General features: G+C 40.3%; 1 protein-coding gene across 3 annotated transcripts in view; it reads left to right on the forward strand.

Annotated features, from left to right (window-relative positions):
* Nucleotides 1-1,177: 1,177 nt before the first annotated feature.
* Nucleotides 1,178-21,593, forward strand: part of LOC115791186 (CD166 antigen homolog) — a 46,608-nt gene continuing 26,192 nt past the window's right edge. For all 3 annotated transcript variants that reach the window (XM_030745316.1, XM_030745317.1, XM_030745315.1), the window contains exon 1: nucleotides 1,178-1,439. In XM_030745316.1, coding sequence (XP_030601176.1) covers nucleotides 1,379-1,439 — 61 coding nt within the window. In that variant the 5' untranslated portion in view covers nucleotides 1,178-1,378. The remainder of the gene's footprint in view (nucleotides 1,440-21,593) is intronic.

Consider the following 21,593-nt stretch of genomic DNA (forward strand, 5'->3'; position numbering starts at 1 on the left):
CTAAGGCGGGGGCTGATTGAAAATATACCTCAGCATGTGTGCGTGTGCATCTCTAAGTGTGTGAAAGTTCATGTTGGATGCAGCAAAGGGAGAAAGTAACAAGTACTCAAGCACTCTGTTAAAGTGCAACTTTGAGATTCTGGCACTTTCCATCTTTGGAGCCATCGACTCTTAGTGCATTTCGCACGGATATCTTTCTTCAAGGCACTAATATGATAGCTGTACAATTAAGCTGGGAGATTTCTCACTGTGATAAGCTCATCAAATGTCACTGTTGTCAATTAAAAATAAAAATCTAGAAGGCAGCATTGCATATCTAATGATGACAGGTTATGTTTTTGACAAGAGGAATGCAGTAGCTCAGTTGATCCAGAACAACGAAAATACATTAAACACTAACTTAAAATCGATTTTTTGGATAATTGACAGCTAAAATAAATGGGAAAGTATCAAAATAAAACTAATCTGCAACTATTAGGCTACAGATCAGATGCTTAAAAGCATAAATGGCAGCTTTATCTGGTCCCATCTTCTCAGCCATTAAGCTTTTGATTCACTGTAAAATGATTTGGATCGTTGATGGGACCAAACTAGAATGAGTGAAAATGTCACCTTGGCATTTTTCCTGTTGAATAAACCAGCCGGTTGATTGATTCACTGAGAAAACATTTGACTCCTAATAAACTACTAAATAATACATAAGTTGAAAGCTGGGAGAGTTTAAGATGCAGGTGGGGTGTTTGTGTACTTTTTCAAAAAGTCTGAGGTGCTGCTTGACTGAAGGTTTCCTTTTGTGTGTGTGTGTGGGTGTATGTGTGTGTGGGTGTGCGCGCGCAGTGAGGGTGAGGTTGAGGGTACGTGCTGGAAAGAGAGAATGGGTAGGAGGGTTTGAGGGAAATAGGAGTTTCAGATGAGAGGATGTTGGGGGGGGTCTTAAAGAAAGAGCTGGGGTGGGGTGCTCTTATGTGTGGGAGGAGGTGAAGGAGGTGTAGGAGGAAGAGGAGGGGAAGGGAGGATGTTGCTGGAAGGGAAGGGAGGAAGTGGTAGTGGTGGCTGGATTGGGAGGGGAAGGTGGGAGTGGGGGGGTATCTCAGAGGCGGAGCTGCAGACAGTATCCCCCGCCCTCGCGCTCGTCTGCGAGCCCCTCGCAATTACCTGTTCCACCAGAACTGATGTGAGCGCGAGTGGGCGAGCACATGCCACGTTGGAAGAAGAGCCAAAAACTGAACTGAAATTGCATCTGTGCAGCACCAGGTTCGCGAGGACACTTTAATTTAACCCACCTCCAAGAAACAAAAACAAAAACAAAAAACGACATCTTTTTTTTTAAAAACAAACCTCTGGAAGAGCCCACTGAGGATCTCTGAAACTCGCAGGGATGCACTTGTTGTCCGCCGGCTGCGCGTCTGCCCTCCTCTTCGCCGCGCTCCTCTGCCAAGGTAAGCTATTGTCTCGTTAAGCCGGCAGCTGTGGCGGTGGAAGCCGCAGGTATGAAGGGGAAAGTCCCGTACCTGCAACACGCAGGTGCCTCCAAAACTTCAGCCCGCCGTTATCGACCACATTTCAAAGGAGATTTGGAAGAGGAATGTGGGTGCTTTGTAGTTACAAGTTTCTGCTCAGTTTATAATCACAAATGCTCCTTTTATGTGGCTGCGTGTCATACACTAGGCAATTAAAAATGTTCCCTTTCTGTAAAAAAAAAATAAAAAATTAATTAGAAGGGCTTCTCATAAGTTACATATGATGTAGCGACCACCTCTCTCCATTGTGTTAAATTATGAACAACTAAATATATAATCTTTTTAAAAATCTACCAAGTAGTTTTCTAAAACTCACCTCAACTCAAGATAAAACTCCTCTTCATATGCACCTCTGCCCTGCTCATATCTTTAAAGTGACTTCTTTATAAACTCCTCATTGTGAGGTAGTCCTCCTCACCCAGTGTTCACATGTGCTCAAGCCATGATGTCATAACCACGACCATGTCTAATTTTTTGTGTGTTTTCTCTTCCTGTTAACACGGGCTGTTGAGCAGAATGATGCTGGCTCACATCCTGTATGATTTATTTTAATTATGGGCTGTCTGTTAGGTGGAAGAAAACACTTCTGACAGGCTCCTTCTAGTAATTACACTGGGATGTGGGCAGTTGTAATGGCTTGCACAAGTGATTAAGTTTTAGCAAAGAAATTCGGAACTTTCTGTATGATTTGAATGCAGATACCCTGCATCCAGTGGTGATTTTAATCTGTGGTTTCATAATTTGATTATTCCCTCCCTCTGGAAAACAATGAACCAGTGACAAAGGATGAGTTTTGAAAACAGGCTTTTAATTTTGGGCGTGGTATTTAGTGTGCAGAGGGTGCCTAGTCCTCTCTGTAGATTTCCATATTGTCTCCTCTGTCAGCCAACAGGTAGGAGCACCAAGTGTTCATGTCACTGAGCCAGGCCATAAGCAAATCCATAGGCTTCAAGTGCTTCCTTGGGTTGGGGGGGGGGGGGGGGGGGGGGGGGGGGGGGGGGCTGATATCACTGTGCTCCCCTTCACCTCGTCACACAACAGTGGCGCCTGTTGTTGTAAATTAACACCATGCAGCACCTATCAGTCAAGCTCAGGTGGTTTGTTTGAGAGGAAATGAATGGCCTTTTTAAAGTGTTTTTACATGGCTGTGCCGCTGCAGTGCCATGCACTCAAGACTGGAGGGGAGTGCTCTGAGTTGGTAATGAGGTTTGACTTTATGGTTGTCCGCACTGCTGTGTATTTGCACGTGGTCTTAAGTGATGGTCAAAACATGTGTGTTTGTTTAGACCACAGTTAGGGGGGAGAACGAAGAGGGCAAAAGGTGAAGCAAACCTTGTCAGCTTTCTCTTGGCAATTTGCTCAATGTGGGCAGAATCTGCCTGAAGGTGTTTATTGAATTTTGGATTTGCAATAAAAACTGCATCAATACCTGTAATAAAAAAAAAAAAAAAAAAAGGCCTGTGTTTATTATATTTGCTTCACTGAAGGCCGTGGCTGCAACCAGACACAACAGAAAAAAAAGGAGTCCCGAATTAGTCTCGGAACAAATATTCCAGAAAGATGCATCTGTTTTTTGTTCACCGCCTTGTCTCCACCCTTCCCCCACCACCACCACCCTCCTCACCTCCCCTCCTGAACAGACAGACAGTCCTCCATGCCACAGCTGGTATTACTTGTCAGGCAAGTGGGGCTCTCCTTTTTTGCTAATGGACTAATCTCTTGTGGGGGTCACCCAATTTCACCGGAGATGGATCCACTCTCCTTTCTTTCATCTGTAACTAGGTTTTGTCAGGACTTGTCTCCTGAATGTTTTGATGTTAATTCTCAAGAAAAAAAAAGAAGAAGAAGAAAAAAAGAAAACAGCTTTAATTACATGTTTGAGTTACATGTAAGATTTTGTACAACTGTTCATTTGGGTGCTTGTGCACGTCTCATCTTGTTTATAGGCGGCTTCCTCTCGATGTTTGAAGACTGCTTGTGGTAGTTTCTCCTTTGAAAAGAGATTTCTTTGTGACTTGGAAAGTATTGTATTCCTTCATGCAAAATTCAGATGCATTGAAGAGAAGTACGACAACTCAACCGAATCATGGCTTTGAATAGAAATCCTGCATCTGTACTTCGCTTGCTGTCAATTTTTAGGCCTAATCTCTTCAAGTAGCTGAGCCATTTGTTGATCAAAATCTGGAAATGGCTACATTTTGTAAATGTAGAGAACATAATCCCATTTTGTAAGCAAAGTAGGGGAGACACAGCAGAAAGGAAGACAATCTGCTAAATTTAAATGCTTAATTTGGTCTGTAAAATATGAGCATCTGACTAACATCATAAACCAATAAAGGGAACAAACCTTCTATTCATCCATAATATATCTCACTTATTATAATAGGAATGCTTGAAATGGTCCCGAAAGTGATATCTATACAAGTTATTATCCTGCTGGATGCTTAACCCATATTTGGTGGCTCATAATGTCTCTCCAAAGGCTGTGTAGGACTCTGTTGTATGTGTGGAGCGAAAGTGTGAAGTGGAATCTTTTCCGGTATCACACACTTAGTGCACTTGTGTTTTGGATGAAAAAGGCCGTTTTATTGAGTATAAAGTGAAGCAGATGCCATTACTCACCCAAGAATCGCAAAGCAAGTGAGATATAAGAAAGAGACAGATGTTCACACAAGAGAATTAGGGTTTTGTGTGCTTGTTTGTGTGCATCGTGGGCTCCTCGGGTCTTGATCAGAATAAAAAGTAAGTGGAAGTGTGAGTAGCAGGCAGAGCTGCTGCTGATGGAAAGAAAAAAACAGAACAAAAGGACTCCTCAAACAAGAGAGGGCTGTTTAGACAGGCGAGGTCATACTGTAAATTAGAGCAGCATTATGGTGGAGAGCCCAGTGTCACTTCCCATCGGGGGGTGCAGAATTCCTAACAGCGCCCCTGGCAGCAGGACTTTATGGCAGGGATGTGAGAATCAATCTGGAATAACCACTCGCATCTAGTTTTAAATAAAAAATAAATAAATAAATAAATAAAGATGGACGTTTTGCGTGAAACTTAAAATAACCTTAGGTTATGATGAAATTAAAGCTGTTAGAGTCTTTGGTGCAGCACGAAAGAGCAAAGAGCAGGTTTTATTGCAAATCTTAAACTAGGAAAGCTCACATAAAAGGCAATCATTAACCTGCTTTACTTCTGCGAGACGAGAAAAAGGCACTGGATGCTAAAGATTCTAAGAAACCAGGCCGGTGCATCAGCTCGTCCCCAGAGAAAAGACGCTTATGACAAATGTGCATCTTTACCATATGGTGTGGTGCACTGGGCCTGCCCACATGCAGTACACCAAGCGCTTTAGTGCTCGATGGTGCAAGTAAGAGCTCAGTTATTTGTATTTCTGATGTAACACAGTTCAATATAAACAGCGTAATACTAATTTCTTTCGGTCTTTGTCTGGCCTGCCCCCCTCACACAGAGGGCTGCAGCAGTCCACACCCACACACACATGCACTCCATCCATACTCTTGTTTCTCTCGGCCCCCAGCAGGACACTGAACAGGTGGAGGAGTGTGAAGGGCTGGGGATGGGTGGGGGGAGGGGGGTGTCTCTTTATGATTCCCGTTTGTGTGTACAGTTGCTGAGAGAACAGTTTGTTCCCATCACTAAGCTTAATGATTGTAGTTCTAAACATTTTTGCAATATTTTTAGATTCCTTCCAAAATGTCATCACCAAGCCAAACTTCACCTTTAGATTAGATGCAGTGTGACAGCGCTAAGAAATATGAGCTAGCACATGAACATGCTGAGCTTCCTACATGTCAGAGAGAGCAATTCCTTCTCTGCTGGACTGACCAAGCTGAGAGATGTATGAGTGGCTTTGCCTTGAGAAAATGAAAGGACTTGGGTGGCAGAAGTAATCACTCTCAGGCAATGACTCAATGAGGAAAAAGGTCTTTTGTTCGCCTGTGACAGTTTTACACACGGGATTATCAGTAAAACAGCAGCAAGTGAATCTTAATTACACTTTGGTGATTGGCTTGCCCTACTTTCAGAGCCAGAGTGTGTGATATATTCCATTTTATAATCTCAGCCAAAATTGCCTTTTCAGTTGTCAATTTCTTGTTTCAATTAGCTGTTCAGGTTGAGAAAATTGTTTAAATTTAGCACTTTATTGACTTTTTATATATTCTGCTTTACAACTCATATGCTTATACGGAGTGAAATAAAGTGAGAGAAATCTTTATGATACTTTACCAAACAGAATAACGTCTCAGTTTTCTCTTTTTCTCATCTGTCACTCTGCCATTTAAATAATGGTTTATTTGTTATCTGAGGAGAGGGACCAGAGTTCTATTGTTTCAGTTATAAAGAAAGACTTAACAACATGAGAGGGAGATAACTGTGCTATGCAGTAGTTCTTCTTCCTTCTTTATGCAGGAATACCCCCACTCAGCTGCATGAAGCTGTCCTTGGTTTTGGTGAAAGGAGAGTGGCACCCTAAGATTGGTCAGTCCTTGTTTCAGGGACAAAAAGTGAGGTTGTTTCGGTCTTTTGTCATTGACGCATCCCCCAGCTTTCACTAGATTCCTGTGGACTCCCACCGACTGTATTGTGAGGCTGGCTCTTTTTAAACAAATGAGTGTATGATAGCGACTTCTTGCTCCCGCTGCTGTCTTTGTCATTAATATGGAAGAGCACACACCCCTCAGAGAGGGCGCAGAGTCGCTGCTGTCGGTCCTGGTGCTTCACATGTGCAACCTGACTGGGGGGAAGCGTCTCCCCTCCATATGAAAAGCCTGTGACCACACCCATCTTTAACATGGCCTGGATCTTTGTTCAAATCCTCCATTAGAGTTATTGCTCTGTTTTAATGAAATCTTTGAGTTGCCCCCATTAACTGTGATGCTAATGAGCTGACCAGGGGCACATGTATATGGGAAGCCACATGGTGGCTGCTTATGTGGCCTTTGTTTTTTTGTAGATTACATTTAATGGACTACTTTTTCCCCTCATTAAAATTTATCCTATAGGTAAAAGAAAGCAAAAGCAGCAGAACCACTGACAGCAAAGTCTCACCACATGGGGTTACCAATAGCAGGGTCTCCCTCCTGCCCTTAAAGAGAGTCAGTGGTGGACCTCTGATATTTTTTCCTGTACTCCCATAAAAACTTGAGGCATATGAGGCTGCTGTTATATCATACCTATATTTTTTCTTTGTCTGAGGATCAGGGGAGTCAGGCAGGTTGACACAGCTTTTGTGCTAAAGGTGAAACATTCATTCCAAGCCTCGGGCCACTAATAAAATGACATGGAGTTTTTGTCTTCCCATTCATTTCTGAATCACCCTCTGTTGGCTCCAAAGCTCTTTTGCAACACTGAGAAGTTACTCTATTCATTCCGATGCTGTTTAGCAGTTTTTCATTCATGAAACATTGCACTGCTCCTGGTTATGTTCCGCCCTTGGGACTCAACAGGGAGGTTTTGTCTGCGTTTGACCTCAGTATTCACATTCTTGTCATTTTAAAAGCTGTTTCTTTGTGTTGTGCTGATGTCCACCATCCTCCCTTCATAGACTGCAGCAGCAATCTGCAGTGCCTAAAGCTATCTTTGATTACATGCTGGTATGGTTGAACTTGCAGGGAGACAGGAGTTCCCATTCAGGGACGACTTCCTTTCACAGGGGACAGCAACAGCATATCTCTGATTGGAATTAAAAGCCCGTCATTCTGACAGTATTTAATATCAAACAACAAGAAAAATTAAACGGTTGGCACATCTTTCTGAGTCACCAATAAACCTTTTATAACAATGTATATCCACATGCTTCTTAGATTAGTGCCATCTTCTTTAAATGATAAGTTTTCAAGGTGCGTATGTCTGTATGGCTCTCCTTTGGAAGATTTTATCGTGCACTATATATTAGGGATTAGTCATGGCTCATTTAGCCACATATCACAATATTTCAAGAAAATTTGCAATAATTTCTGACGATGTTTAAAAAATGTTGAAGATGTTTTATTGATAGTTGCAGGCAGCAGCATTTATAAGCATAAGTAAATGAAGGGATTTTCCATCCTTCCTTTCAAATGAGCTACTCACATTGTTAACACACTACCTAATTCAAAGTGTGAAGCTACGGAAACAAGGTGCCAGCAGCAGCAACATTATAGTACAGTAGTAGTGACAGCATTAAATCCAGTGGCACTTCATGAGTCAAATATAAGCACAAAAGGAGCCTAGGTAGTGTTTTACCTGGAAAATGTCAATAAAAGTATAAAATAACTGCATAATACATTAGTTTAGCAATGACTAAATTAACTTAACCTTGTAACTGGTCAGGAGCTACAGCAATAACAATTAATAGCTATCTAGGATGTTGTATCTTTATGGCTTTTTAACCAGCTGCTCAAAGTCCCGCTTTTCCAAAGTATAAACGCATCAGTTTCCATCCGCTGCTTGCTTTTACTGTCCTTTTTACATCCTAAATCCTCAATGTGGCTCTCACACTCAGACATGCCTGGGCTTGTCTCATAGTTGCACGCCCTACAGAACATGAGCGTACAGCATTGCTATAGCAATGCCATAAGAAAGGATTGGGTGATAATTGATTCACAAAAGGCAATATGCAAATGATGCACAGATATTTTTTCAGATCTATTGAGGAAATATTTTCAATTCAGCAAAGCACCCGAAGACCCAAGTTTAGATCTGTTAAAAGAATTCAAAGTGAGTGAATTCTTTAACATCCAGCAAGATCCAAAGTATTATCCTTCTTACATTATCCTGAGACAGCTGGCACAGCCATTATAAAGTCAACTATGTTTCATAGGCTAAAAAATAATATAACTAATGTTGTACCTCATAGTAATAATAGTAGGCTATTCAGCAACCATCCTAGCATTTCAGTCTGTGCCCTGTCAACAAAATACAATGTTAATATTTCAAGTTAAAGCTCTGTCACCAACACACCTGTCATTTAAAATGACATTTTAATAAATATTACTACAAGACTACTACATTTCTGGTACCTTGACATCCCCAAAATAGATGTGACTTCCAACCAGGAGTAATTCAGCTGTTCTGAGGAACTAAAAATGAACATATTCATGTTTGTTTTTAACTCAGTCAAGGTCACTAAAAGAAAAAGACAATTATTTCCCAGAGACCAAAGGCTACCACTACAATAAGCCAACTGAAATTTGAGGCAGCTGTAACACATAAAAACAAATTAAACAAATTGAAATATTTAGCTAGACATAAAAGACAAAGATTTCAAACTGTTATCTAAACTTAAATACTGAATAATTAAAAAAATAAAATAAAATCCTTAAAATATAAGTCTATCAGGCTATGTAATAAGTTCCCTTAGAAAGTGAGACCTTCTTACATTCTAGTCTGTGTTCCAGTTGAGACTTGTATTTTGACCCCAGGGCATGAATTTCCTACTGTGCAGCAGCTCAGAAAAAGTTAGAAGAACTGTAATCCTCACAACAGATTACAGTGTGTTACTCAAAACTGTTTTCTTGTTAATGCATCTGCAATTGCAGCAATGTTTCCTCACATTCAGCTTCAATTTTTATTCAGAGGAGACAAGTGGTTGGTTTTTGCGTGGCAGCTACCCCTCAAGTGATGCTTTGGCTAATGTGTGACTTGTGGATGTGTTAGATGCTTAGTGATAAAATGCTCTGCTTTGCTGTTAAGTATTCAGCTGTTCTGCTGCCAGACCTTACGATGAAGGTGAAGAGATGCTTGTCTGGTAATTGGATGCAGTACTTAATTTTCTAATGGGACGACTTAAGAGGTCAAGTAGCCTTGTGTTCCTGGGGAGAATTTCTAAGCATTAAATATCCCACTGGTGCAGTTTAAATACATCTAATTGACTTGACTTGTCCTCTAAATGCAAAATTCTCTGCATGTATCACTTTGAATTTTATTGTGGCTTTATTGTAAAGTGGTCACAATGGAAAACAGCAGGAATTTGTAATGGTAAACCCACTATTAGCTTGTTAACGCTGGCCCTTGTCACATCAAAATTGCATTACTACAGTTTCTGGCTAGTCTATAGAATGAGGATGTTGTTAAATGAGCTTTGAAGTGTGTAATTTTGAGTAATGAAGATGCCAGAATCCATTATCCCACCATTCCTGTCCTCCCTAATACAAGTAGAAGATACAGAAGAGATTAATACATCATTTCCTCATATAATGATGGTGATCTCATTTATACATTTAAAGGTCAACAGGAAAAAAAAAAAGTTGAGAGCTAAAAATGAAAGGTAAGAATGTATGTTTGGTACATTTTGGTTAATGCAGCATGGATTTTCTACACCTTTCTAAGGTAATGTCAGGATTTCTTGGCTTATTGTGAAGGACTTGCGAGAGCGTGCTGGTTTATAAACAGAGCCACCAAATATGGATACTCCAAACCAAGACAACGTCACAGCCAGAGTTTGTTTTTACAGGCATATTGGTTCAGACTACAATATTTCCCAGTGGGTTTCTAATAATTGGACAACTTTGTTATCTTTCTCCTTGGGGCAGCATTTGTGTAGATAGCATGCTTGAATGGCTATATTTCCTTTTGTAATGTCTCTTGTGTAATGCATTTTCATATCTCAGGTCATTACATCGGCTAATATGCATGTTCTTTATATTACCAACTGAAGACAGTAAAGGCATTTTTTTTTTTGTCAGAGTCTTTATAATGCTTAGCAGTGCTTTGACCCAAATACATCAACATACTTACATGCTCACAGTGACAATAGTAGCAGATGTTCAGCACAAATAATAACTCTTTATATACATGGTTAACCATCTTAGCATGTTAACATGCTAACATTTACTTTGTTGATGTTGATGGCGCTATACAGAAAGGAAAGGGTTCACTAAAGATAAAGTATAGGCACAAAAGCACTGGGCTACACCTTTTAATCTTTGAATTCGTTCACGTTTTCAGTCCTGTTGCCACAGGTGTATAAAATCAAGCACCTGGTCATGCAGTCTGCCTTTATAAACATTTGTGAAAGAATGAGTCATTCTGAAGAGCTTACTGAATTCAAGCATGGTACTGTAATAGGATGCTGCCATCGGCAACTTCCCTCCTAGATATGTCACCATTAACTTTAAGTGGTATTACTGCAAAATGGAAGCATTTAAGAGCCATAGCAACTCAGCCTCGAAGTGGCAGACCACGTAAAGTTACAGAGTGGGGTCGCTGAGTGCCCAGGTGCATGGTATATAAAAGTTGCCAACACTCTGCTGACTTAGTAACTCCAGAGTTCCAAACCTCCTCTGGCATTAACATCAGCACAAAAACTGTGAGCTTCATGGCATGGGTTTCCATGGCTGAGCAGCTCCTGTAGGTGTAGTGTGTAGGTGGCCCAGTACTTTTGTCCATATAGTGGATATATGTAATTTCCCATTTCTTGCTCAGCCAACAGTTCAGAAGTCAGATATATTGGATTTCGGACAGCACATTTGTATAGTGGTACATTGGAGAGGTTGGAACCATCAAAAGTTCAAGCCACCTAATAGCAAGACTAGAGCCTTACTGATGCTTTGTTCATGGGATCAGTGTCAGTGGGTTTTAGGGACTAAACAATTCTGACATAGATATTTCAGTCTATATTCTTTAGAAATACAGTATATATAATTGCAGCAGGTATTACTATGTATTGAAGAGAGAAAATTATGGCCTCACTGTTCCCTATCTTTCTTACAATGCACTTATTTCATAAAACAGTAACTCTTTGTAAAGATACCTGTTCACTCTGCACTAGCTGTCATGCTACTCCGCTACGTGCTGCTGACAGTATTGTAAACATTTCAGATAGAGCTGCTGTGCTGGACAAAAAAACCCCAAAACAGTTATTCTGAATTATGCTGGCCATCTTTTTCTGGATCATATTCTGCAAACAATATTTTAGATTGGTGCATACTATACAGCAGATACCAATACCCTGATATGTGATAGGCCAATATTGGCCAGTAGGCTCAGCTGACCATTATATTGTTTGGGCTAGGGTTAGTTAGGACATGTACCACAAGTGCACAAACACACTGTGCATTTGTGATATTATCAAAGTCAGCGGGCTTTCCTGTATATCAGGACTAAATGGTAGAGCATCCTACAGACCAGCCTGGTATATTAGCTGTATTTCTGTTCTTTTTTTTAATCATTTTTTGGACTTCAAGAGAAGCCGTCACCCCTGAGACCTTGTCTTTGACTGGCTGTGCAGCAGACGTAGCGCATGGCTTTGGAGGACTTTCCAAACAGCATGTTGACTCAGTTTGCTTGAAGGGAGATAGTCTGTGCACAACATACCCATGGAGACTTTTGTTCATGAGCTCTTCAGGCCACATTGCTCATATTTTGAACACCTTTCAGTAGCAGAAGAAGTGTTGGCACATTTCTGCTTATTGACAGGTTTTTTTGTGAAGCGGGGTGTCTCACTGCTGCCAGTACATCTCACTATCTGACAGATCTGCAGGGCTTTTTATGCTCTTGTTTGGGATGTACTGCACAGGACAAGAAGTGGGGGGGGGGGGGGCTGCAACTATGGGGTGGATGGTTAAAAGCACTTAGCTTGATGTATAGCTTCTTCTCATGTCATGATGGAAGAAGAAAATGTAATAGCCACCGCTAATGAAATTATTATGCCTTAAAGGTCCTTTGTAACCAAGATGACTGTGACATACGCTGAATTATATAAACTGAAAGTGGTTATCTCATCTCAGGGAAACAAAAGGCACAAAAAAAAGAACAAGATCTGGTTTGTTGTGACAGTTTTATCTGTTGTGTGTCTTTAGGAAAAAGAAGCGCAACACTAATGGTGACCTTGCTTTGACAAAAGATAAACTGTATTTTGAATGTGGGTGAATTTCTTGCACATAAGCAGACTACTTCCCTTTTATAGGATGCACAATATCCTGCTTGGCTCCACTGGGGTTCACAAAACCTTCCAGCCAAATGTTATGTTAGCTGTTATCCCGCCATGTAAGTCGGAAAGTACTGAAGTCATAGGAAGACTCGGCGGGCTAACGGCGCATGTTAATCTCCAGCCTTTCACAGTCCTCCATCAAAGCAGATGTTGGTCCAGAGGTATTAAATGTGAAACCACACAGAATTGATGTGCAAGCAGGTACATAATCCTTTGTATGTATTATCTGCATTCCATGTATTCCTCCCACTGCTCTCTGCTCTATTTAGCCAGCAGAGGCTTTAGGACCCCCCTAGAGCCAAAAGCTGAAGCAGGACACAATTTGAAACCGTCATGCCCTCTTAATACCAACCAGGCTGTTTGGCTCATTGGAATGGGGAACACTGCTTGCTCTGTTTCACAGTGAAGGGTTAGAAGGTCAGTTCTGTCATTATGAGTGCACAACAGCATACACGACTCTTTGCCCAACTAATATAAAAGTATCAGCCTTACAGCGGCAATTACCAGAGATGAAAGCTACAAAAGCCATCTGCCGAACAAATGGAAATATCTACCTGTTAATATTTTCTGTTGTTTACAGCGTAACAAGACATGCATTATTGATATGGCAAAGTAGGTGGTGTGAATTAAATTTATACAATAATAAAACCACTGCACATATTTCCATTCATCATCCATTTTGTGTTGGGAAAATATTAGGCCATGCCTCATGCAGCATCTAATGAGGCACTTTAGGATCGATAAGTGGATGCATTCTTGTTTACCCAGGTAGGAAAGGTATGATTCCTGGCCTGATTTGTCTCCCTCTTTTTTTTTTCCACTGCTCCCATAAGAGGCTGCATTTGGTTTGTTGCCAGGATCCTTCAAGAGGGGTGTGCTGTGGCAGCAGGTTTGATTGGTATCCTCGGGCACCACCTGAAACTGTAATATGGTCATACAGATGGTATAATAGTAAACACAACTGGTCCCGCAGGATCAATGGGCTACAAATGTTCAAAGGATTTCCTGCTCAGGGAGGCGTGGGGGCTGGAACTGGGTGGGGCGGCTTTTTATAGGAGAGGGAGCACTTGTGGGACAGGCAGGCAGGCAGGCGGGTACTTGAACAAAAGCTGATTGCAGTTGTGTAAATAGTGGAATCTGTTTCTGCCAGCTGGGGTAATAATTCAAAATTAAAATTAAAAAAGATAATTCACTGAATTAATTACCAGAAGGAGGATGCTTTTAGTCTGATGATTCCGGGAATGTTTCCATCTTGACCCTCCTGTCGGGCTCTGTCTCTTTGCATATGTAATTTGCTGAATATGAGCATCTTAGTATGTCATTATTAATATGTGCTGCAATAAAAGGGCAAACGAACATCACATGTTCCTAGAGCCCAAAGCACTATTTTTGTTAATTAAGCCAACACTCTAAAGCCAAAAAGATATTTGTTTACAGTGAAATAAAACAGAGAAAAGTTGTGAACTGACTGAACTGAAATTTAAAATCAATCTACTTTGATCATTTACATTTAATATCAACTGATATCTGCATGTAAATTGAGAATTTGGTGTTCCTTTTTCTTTCATATTATAGTAAAATTTATATATTTTTGGATATTTTCAGTATTCTTTTTCAGGCGAAATGATTGTACCAAATTGTAACATCATTATTAGATTATACCAAATCTAATAAAAGCATAATTTGATTATGAAAAAAACCATTAGTTGCAGCCCTAATTTAAGTCATGGCCAGGACTGCAATGAGTGATTGTAGGAAGATTTTATGTTACTGAATGATGTTCTGTGAATTTTTTTTCTTTTTCTTTCTTTTTTTTTTTTTTGATTAATAAAATGGAGAAAACGTTGAAAAGTGCCATTTCCAGATCTCAGGGTGACATCTTTAGATTGCTTGTTTCTCTGACAAGCAGCCCAAAGAGATTCAATTAACATTTATATAAAATGGAGAAAAGCAGCAAGTCTTTAACCTTTGCATGCTGGAAGCCGATTTTAACTTGATAAATGACACAAACAATGACTTCCCTATCAAAACTGTCAAATTTACTTCTTTTAGTTCATCTGGTATCCACTCAATTGACCAACTGTCCCAGTACCAGTTAGCACTTTTATTTTTATTTTTTTGCAGCATGGTGTTACCCCAGAGGACCCTTTTATGCTATTAATAAAACTGATTACAAATGATGTTCTATCTCCAGTCCAGACGGCAGATACTTACCCTACAAGCCAGTCCTGCTCTAGTTGGCTCAGTTGCTTCAGGCAAGGCTGGCAGGTTTATGGCCAGTACGCACAAAACCCTGATACCTCCTGTCTGATGTGATACCACTTGAGGAGACCTGGTGAAACGACGAGCACTTTGATGTCAAGAAGGTTGTTTTGAATGTGTCGGGAATATTTTAAAGCTCCCTGTTAACACCTCTCACTGGAAAGAGGTGAAAAATCGGGGACATTTTAAGAATTTGAGGATTCATTTCTTGTGTTTAGATTTGCAGATATCAGTTCAAACGTGTCAGTAAATTCAAAGCTCTCTATACTCATTTATGTGAAGAGCTACTCACTGCTGCCTTCATCACTTCACCCCTTTAAGCCTTAAATTTGTTTTATTAGACTGTAAACATTTATTTAATTATCCATGTGACTACATTTTTAAGCCTTAATTGGGCTGATTATACTGTGAGCGCTAGAGGGAAAAAGGTCTGTAATTTTAATTAAATGGACTAAAAATAGAGTTTTCCAAAAGCAAACTCTACCTTCTGAGAAACAGTGCATTTATCTGGGCCTCATCTCAAATGCAAAAGAGACACCATGAAATCGTATGAACCATGTGATCAGATACCTGTTATCACAGCTTTGATAGACTCAGATGCATGCAACCAGAGTGCTGTGAGTCTATTTGGAGTTACTGAAAACCTAAATTATAAAGTAGGAGCACAAATGAGAGCTGCAGATGGTGTTTTCAGGACATATGTTGCCTCTCATGTGTGTTTCTATTACGCACCCACAGTGTAAACGTGGGATTCTTTGTCATGCATGGGTTTCACTTGTAAAACTACCATGTGTTTCATCATGGCAAGGACCAATGAGAGATTAAAAAAATCTTTAGATTTAAGATGAAGCGCAACTTTAGGCCAAAGAAAAGGCCCGACTCTTTTGCGCGTTTCAGCAAGTGCAAGATTAACCAACTTAAATTCAAAGACTGTGTGATTAGGAGCAGAGTTGTTGCGTGTGGATGCGAGCTCATCATTAGGCATGAGCGAGCAGGACAAATTCAATAACGCTTGTAGGATCCTCCAGTTTAATGAAGTTTGAAGGCTCCTTGGCACATGAGAACGTTATCACATTTAAATGGCTCAGAAATAATTAAAAATGAATGACTAGTTTCTAATCACAAGTCTGAACTGCCCGGATTGAGCGTTAACAGGATACAGCCTTGCTGTACTCTACACAAAAAGCAACATTTGAAACAAACTCATAAGCGCATTTCTCAGAAGTCATTTATGTGGTGCTTTTAAATGAAAAGACAGAATACTGAAATTCACTTTTAGAGAGTAGTTAATTTTGGGGACTTTTAAATACATACAAATACATTTCCTTTATATAATTTCACCATTTCTGTGAGTTCTTTGAAAGGTTTTAGGCTTCACTCTCTTCAGATGGCTGCAAGGTGTTGTGCGATCATTTCCACATGTCACAACCCTAATTAAAATAAGCTTTATCTGGGTGGCAAACAGATTCAGGTTGGAAATGCCCAGTTTTCCATTTTAATGGATAGAAATTATTTGATAATCCCTTTTGTCCAGCAAACTTGCTTGCAGGCCACATCTATTTTTAGGAAATGACTTTAAAAGCAGAGGAGAGAGGCAGAGGGCTTTAATATCCTCATGGTGATGGGGTTTTTAACGTTCTTGCCTGAGAAACACGGTCATCGTGACAGGGTCGGGACTTGGCGATCCATTAGGGCTTCTGATAGTGTCTGCTGCTGATGGGCAACTTGAAAATCCGGTCTGTTCATTCACAACCCCAGACCCTTGGGTGAGCTAATGTAAGCTCTTCCGGAAACGAAAGAATGAAGTCACTGCCAAAATGTTGGGGTCTAAGTTGCATTAGGAAGGGTTAATGGGTAAGTAGTAAGCGGTAGGGCTTTGCTTTGTTAATGGCCTAATGTTGCCTTTAATGGTACGTCGTTAATGGGAGTTGATGGTGGATGTTTGGAGTCAGGACAGTGAGCTCTCCTCTGACACGCCCCAAGTCTGCCCACAGGCAACTCACAACCACTTCTCCCCTCAGGTCCCACAACCTGTGCTCCTCAAATGCATAATTCACAACATAATGGATGTGATTTCTGAGTGCACTTACCACCCGTTCACTCCAGCCGGCTGCAGTCTTAAGAGCACTCCCTGCACCCATGCAGCTCGTCTGCTGACGCAATTTATGACATTTTTTAAGAGGTTTTTACGGACGCTCGTGTGGTCGAGTGTGTAGAGACATTTAAAAGACTAACGATCATGCCACAAGATCAATTTCTAGGGAACCTTATGGCAAGTCATTTAGAGCGATAATCACCACTCTTGTAATGTGCTTTTATCTTTCCTATCTGCCTCGCTCAGAGAAAAATGACTCTGACACTGCCAATAATGTGAGTCATGTGTCACAGATATTCTAAATTAAAAGGTGTATATGTTTTCCTTCATAATGTTTTTGAGTCTTCTGCAAACATTCATACGTCTTTCAACTCCAGTACTAAAAAAACTTTTTCTTTTTTGTAGCCCAGATATTAGCTTTGTTATAGGTCTTTGCTGAAGCTGAGCAATTTAAGCTAAATCAAAGCTGAATCGTCTGCTTTGATTGTACTGTCAGTGCTGTTGGAGTGAGACAGCAATTTAGAGTAACTTGACCATATTTAATTTAAATATATGACAATGGTTCTCTTTTAACTCCTCATATTAAACTCACTCACTAATCAAAGGAAAAAAATGCAAGAATTTCTTGAGTGTGCTGCAGTTTTTTTTTTTATGTATGGTGTAAATCTTTGTTATGTCTCTTATAAGCCAACTTCAAAGCTTAATAGTTCATTAATAATGATGCAAAAAGTCTGATTTGTACTGTAATATATGTACTTATATCGTGCCGAACTCACAGCATGCACTTGGTTTTGGCTGTCTTGTGTCTGTTTTGTTGCTTGGCACTGTGTTTTTCTTATTACCCTGGATTGCAGGTCAAACGCAGGCTGTGACAACACATTGAGCTTTTTCCACTGCACTCACTTTAATTTAATGGTTTTATGGAAAACTTTGTTGTCTGAGACATCCACAGAAAATATGCTTTTTTTTCCCCCAGTCCCTCACAATCTCACACTCTCTTCATTAGTTAAACAGAGTGAAAACAATTGTTCTTAATGGACCAGAATGCAATGCAGTCACAAGACATCCTGTATTTTGAGTTGTAGAAGAGGACTCAAGTCTTCCTCTGGGCTAATTATTTCAGCGCTCACGCTGTTATTCGTTCCACATAAGCGAATAGCCCGCAGCTGGTGCAGAGTGTTTGCACCTGTTCCCTGAGGATTATCAACAGGTATTCTGGGAATTGTAGGAAGCATGAGCAAACAAGACACGATATAACTCATAGTGTTTACCCAGAAGGTGGCACTCTTAAATTAACTCTCACAATGCAATTTCTTTCCACTCAGTTACTGCTGGTAATATAACATTTCATGACCGATTGATTGGAGTTTTAACAGTCAAATCTGCCTCATTAAAATTGTGGATGTAGTTTGACGCTATTGCGTGTTTGACATTTTAATGTAAAGCTTGCTCAGACCTGTTCGGGGTGTGTAAATATTTGCCATCATATTTCTCCAGCTGATACCCACCCACCTGGAGTCAATAGGAAGAGCAAACAAAACAAAACAAAACAAAAAAAAAAAAACGGCCAAATCTCTAAACAAGTAAAATCTGCAAATAAAGAACACAACTGCAGTTCCTCAAATGGCCACTGGAGGCTCACTCTAAAAGTGAGTCAGTGCCCAAAACTTTATAGGACAATTGTTTACAGTATGGTACAAAAAAAATCAGTTTTAATTTCACAAATTGTTCCCTTCATAGCTGTACATGGTGGGGCAAAGTGGGGTGGTAACCTTTATAATTAGGGTTAAAGTTTGCATCATTAGAGGCACAGCTGCTTTGGCTGATAGTTGGATGCCACACGTGACTGTAGCCGTTATCTCGGTTAATCGAAGTCACAGAATTGGATCATTATGGCTTCCTATGTGATCAGCGGTATGTCTGTACTAACTACGTGGCATCTGCGTAGTGCTGGCTGGCAACATAGCACTCAAATCTCTCATCTGAATATGGCTCCAAAAAAAGGCCAAATGCTAATTTAAAGCTGTAAAACAGTAGTTCAAGGTGGTTACATTCACCTTGTTAAGCAGCTTTCAAAGATCACATATCTATAACATGAAAGGTTTTTTTTTTTCTTCATGGTGTTTCTTTAGGGAGTCAGTCATTAATTACACAGGTGGATTAAAACACCTGAAAACAAAATAAATCTTTCCCTCCCTCTCGAGCCCTCGTCTCTTCCTTTGTTCTCTCGCTTCAATCCCTGATAAGAGGCAAAGGCAGCAACCTGATCCCTCAGCAGCAGGCCTGCACAGGTACCGGGGCCTCCTCGGGACAAATTTGAAACCAGAGAAAATGGAGCCAGCATTTTTAGTCATAAGGGAACAATGGGGACTCGACAGGTGAGACTGCAGGCAATGCATTAGCCCCGTTCTCGCCTGCTGTGTTCTGTGGGTGTCTGTTGACCACACATGAAGCAGCAGCTGAACATTGTTGTCTTTGCTTGAGGGAGAGAGAGCTGACTATATGTCTTTGTAGAAAATAAACATTCTTCACAGTGGAAACTGCATTGTATATCTGGCAGGAGAGGAGTGTAAATCAGGTTAGCACGTCAGGCTGAGAGACGAAAGCTCCACCTGTAAAACAAAGCCTTGACGGTTAGCCAAGGCTGGTGACCTGATGTTACGCTGTGTTGGCATGCAGGCTGTGGCTTCATAAAGGCTGAGCTCTTACAATTTTCAGGTTAGTTGCCAAACTCAAAATAGATTTATGTCTGGCACTCCAGACGACAGACCAAAGACTGTCTCCTCTTTCAAGAACTTGTGTGTAGTTGTAACTTCTAAGCCTGCGATGTGGTCATGTGCCACTATCCCAGTGCTGGTACCATTAGAAGGTTTCTATAGAAAGCAAGACTAACAAAAGGAAAACACTCTTTCTTTTATCATTAAACTTCCATGCTGTTTACCCTTTTAAGACTTTAAAGACTGAGAAATATGGTTTGCAGTTCACTTTCACAAGAACACTTTTAGTAATCCAGTTTTGAATACAGAACAGGGAAAAATCTGGAATCAGCTTCAAAACTCACTTAGGTCAGACCTGCATGTCATTCTCGAACGGCTTAATTTAAGGTTTTATCTATCTAATAGTTACCCATGCTAGTGCGAAATGAATAATGTTGGAGAACTTTGTGTTTTTGAGATTTTTTCAGTAATGTGAATACAGTAGCAATAAAAATAAAACCAGAGCCTTGAAGCCTTTTAGGTCAACCTATGATCTTTGCATTCTTATATTTTAAAAACCTCTCCCATACAGAGTTTTTCAGAATTATCATGAATTCTTCCGTTGGGGGTTTTGTTTGCCAAGCATTAATGCTTTTGCTGGTTTTGGAGCACAGTGGCCTAAAAAATCTTTTTTCAATGCTCCTGAGGTGAAGGAGGGGAGCCATTAGGCTTAATAGACTCAGACTAATAATACTGTGTGTTGCACACTCTACATAATTCTCCATTTGCTGTCCATCCTCCTCCTTAGCAGAGCACAGGCTTGTTTTGCACTCGAGTGACAAACATGGTTCTGCTCAGTGGATAAATGTGAGGGTTTTTATCTATTTTTATTTTAGTCTGGTTTGTGAAATTAAAAAAAAAAAAGTCAGATGTGCAGCCAAATAATCACTTGATTAGATCATTAGATGGCCAACAGAAAATGTGTGACTACTTTAACAAATTTGGTAACATTACATGAGGGCTGCGACACATCGCCGATGGAATCATGAAAGCTGTCTTCAAGAAATAATTACCCCAATCATCTTCTTTGCGTCATGCTATTGTAAAGTGAATTGGTGCATTTTGGACAAAGGAAGAAATCGGAATGTATCGGCAAGCAAGGTTGAACCAGCAGTTGAAACAAAAAAAAAAGCATGAAGTCATATACTTAATACTAAAAAATGCTGGTCTTTGAAAACACAGTCATCTAAGAAAAGATACAGAGAATATGAACCAGACACCCGTGGAGAAATTCAAAAGGAAAGCTAAATGTACAGCATAAACTTCAATGATAAAAATGCAGCGATCGGCAATAATTTACTAGACACCGCAGCAGCTGAACCTCAAACACTTACTTCCGTGCAAAACCAATGATGATGTGATAACAAGCATGCTACAATCTACACAAATGCTGTCCAATACCATCTCTGTGCTTTGATTTAAAGTTTCTGTGGCAATCAGAGCACTGATACATTCACAGGCAAAGCAAAGTCATCTGATCATCAACTAACACTCACAGGGGCATTGCGGTGACTGTATGGTGGCAGAGCAGTAAATAAACTTGCCTTGCAAGTTTATTGCTGATACTTCTAAAAGTTGTTTTCAGGATGCACGCCGAAACTTTTCATCCTGTCACGAATATCCAGTTGTTGGCTTAATATTCTCTTTCCAGCAACCAAATAACCAGCATACTCGGACTGTCATCATGAGTACTGCAGGAGCAGCTTTTTGATTCTGGTGATCTATTTTTCTGATGATCTGCCAGGTTTTGCTATTTTTCAAGGATTCATTAAGAAATCTGCAACTCACTGCTACAGCATGGCTAACAGCATGGCCCACAGTCTTTGTGATGCAAAGATTTTTTTTATTGATTTCATTCTTTCATTCCACAATTAGTGAGCAAAATATTTAAAAAGTACCTCTTACAGCCTCTTATGGTCAACTGTGAGCATGTTAATTTGCACACGTCATCCAGACTTTTTATTAGATTCGACTATATTCACGTGATAAGAAAAAGAACAAGCAGTCGCATTTAAAGAGTCCGGAACCAGTATTTT

The sequence above is a fragment of the Archocentrus centrarchus genome, chromosome 13, assembly GCF_007364275.1.
Source record: "Archocentrus centrarchus isolate MPI-CPG fArcCen1 chromosome 13, fArcCen1, whole genome shotgun sequence".
NCBI classification, from domain to species: domain Eukaryota; kingdom Metazoa; phylum Chordata; class Actinopteri; order Cichliformes; family Cichlidae; genus Archocentrus; species Archocentrus centrarchus.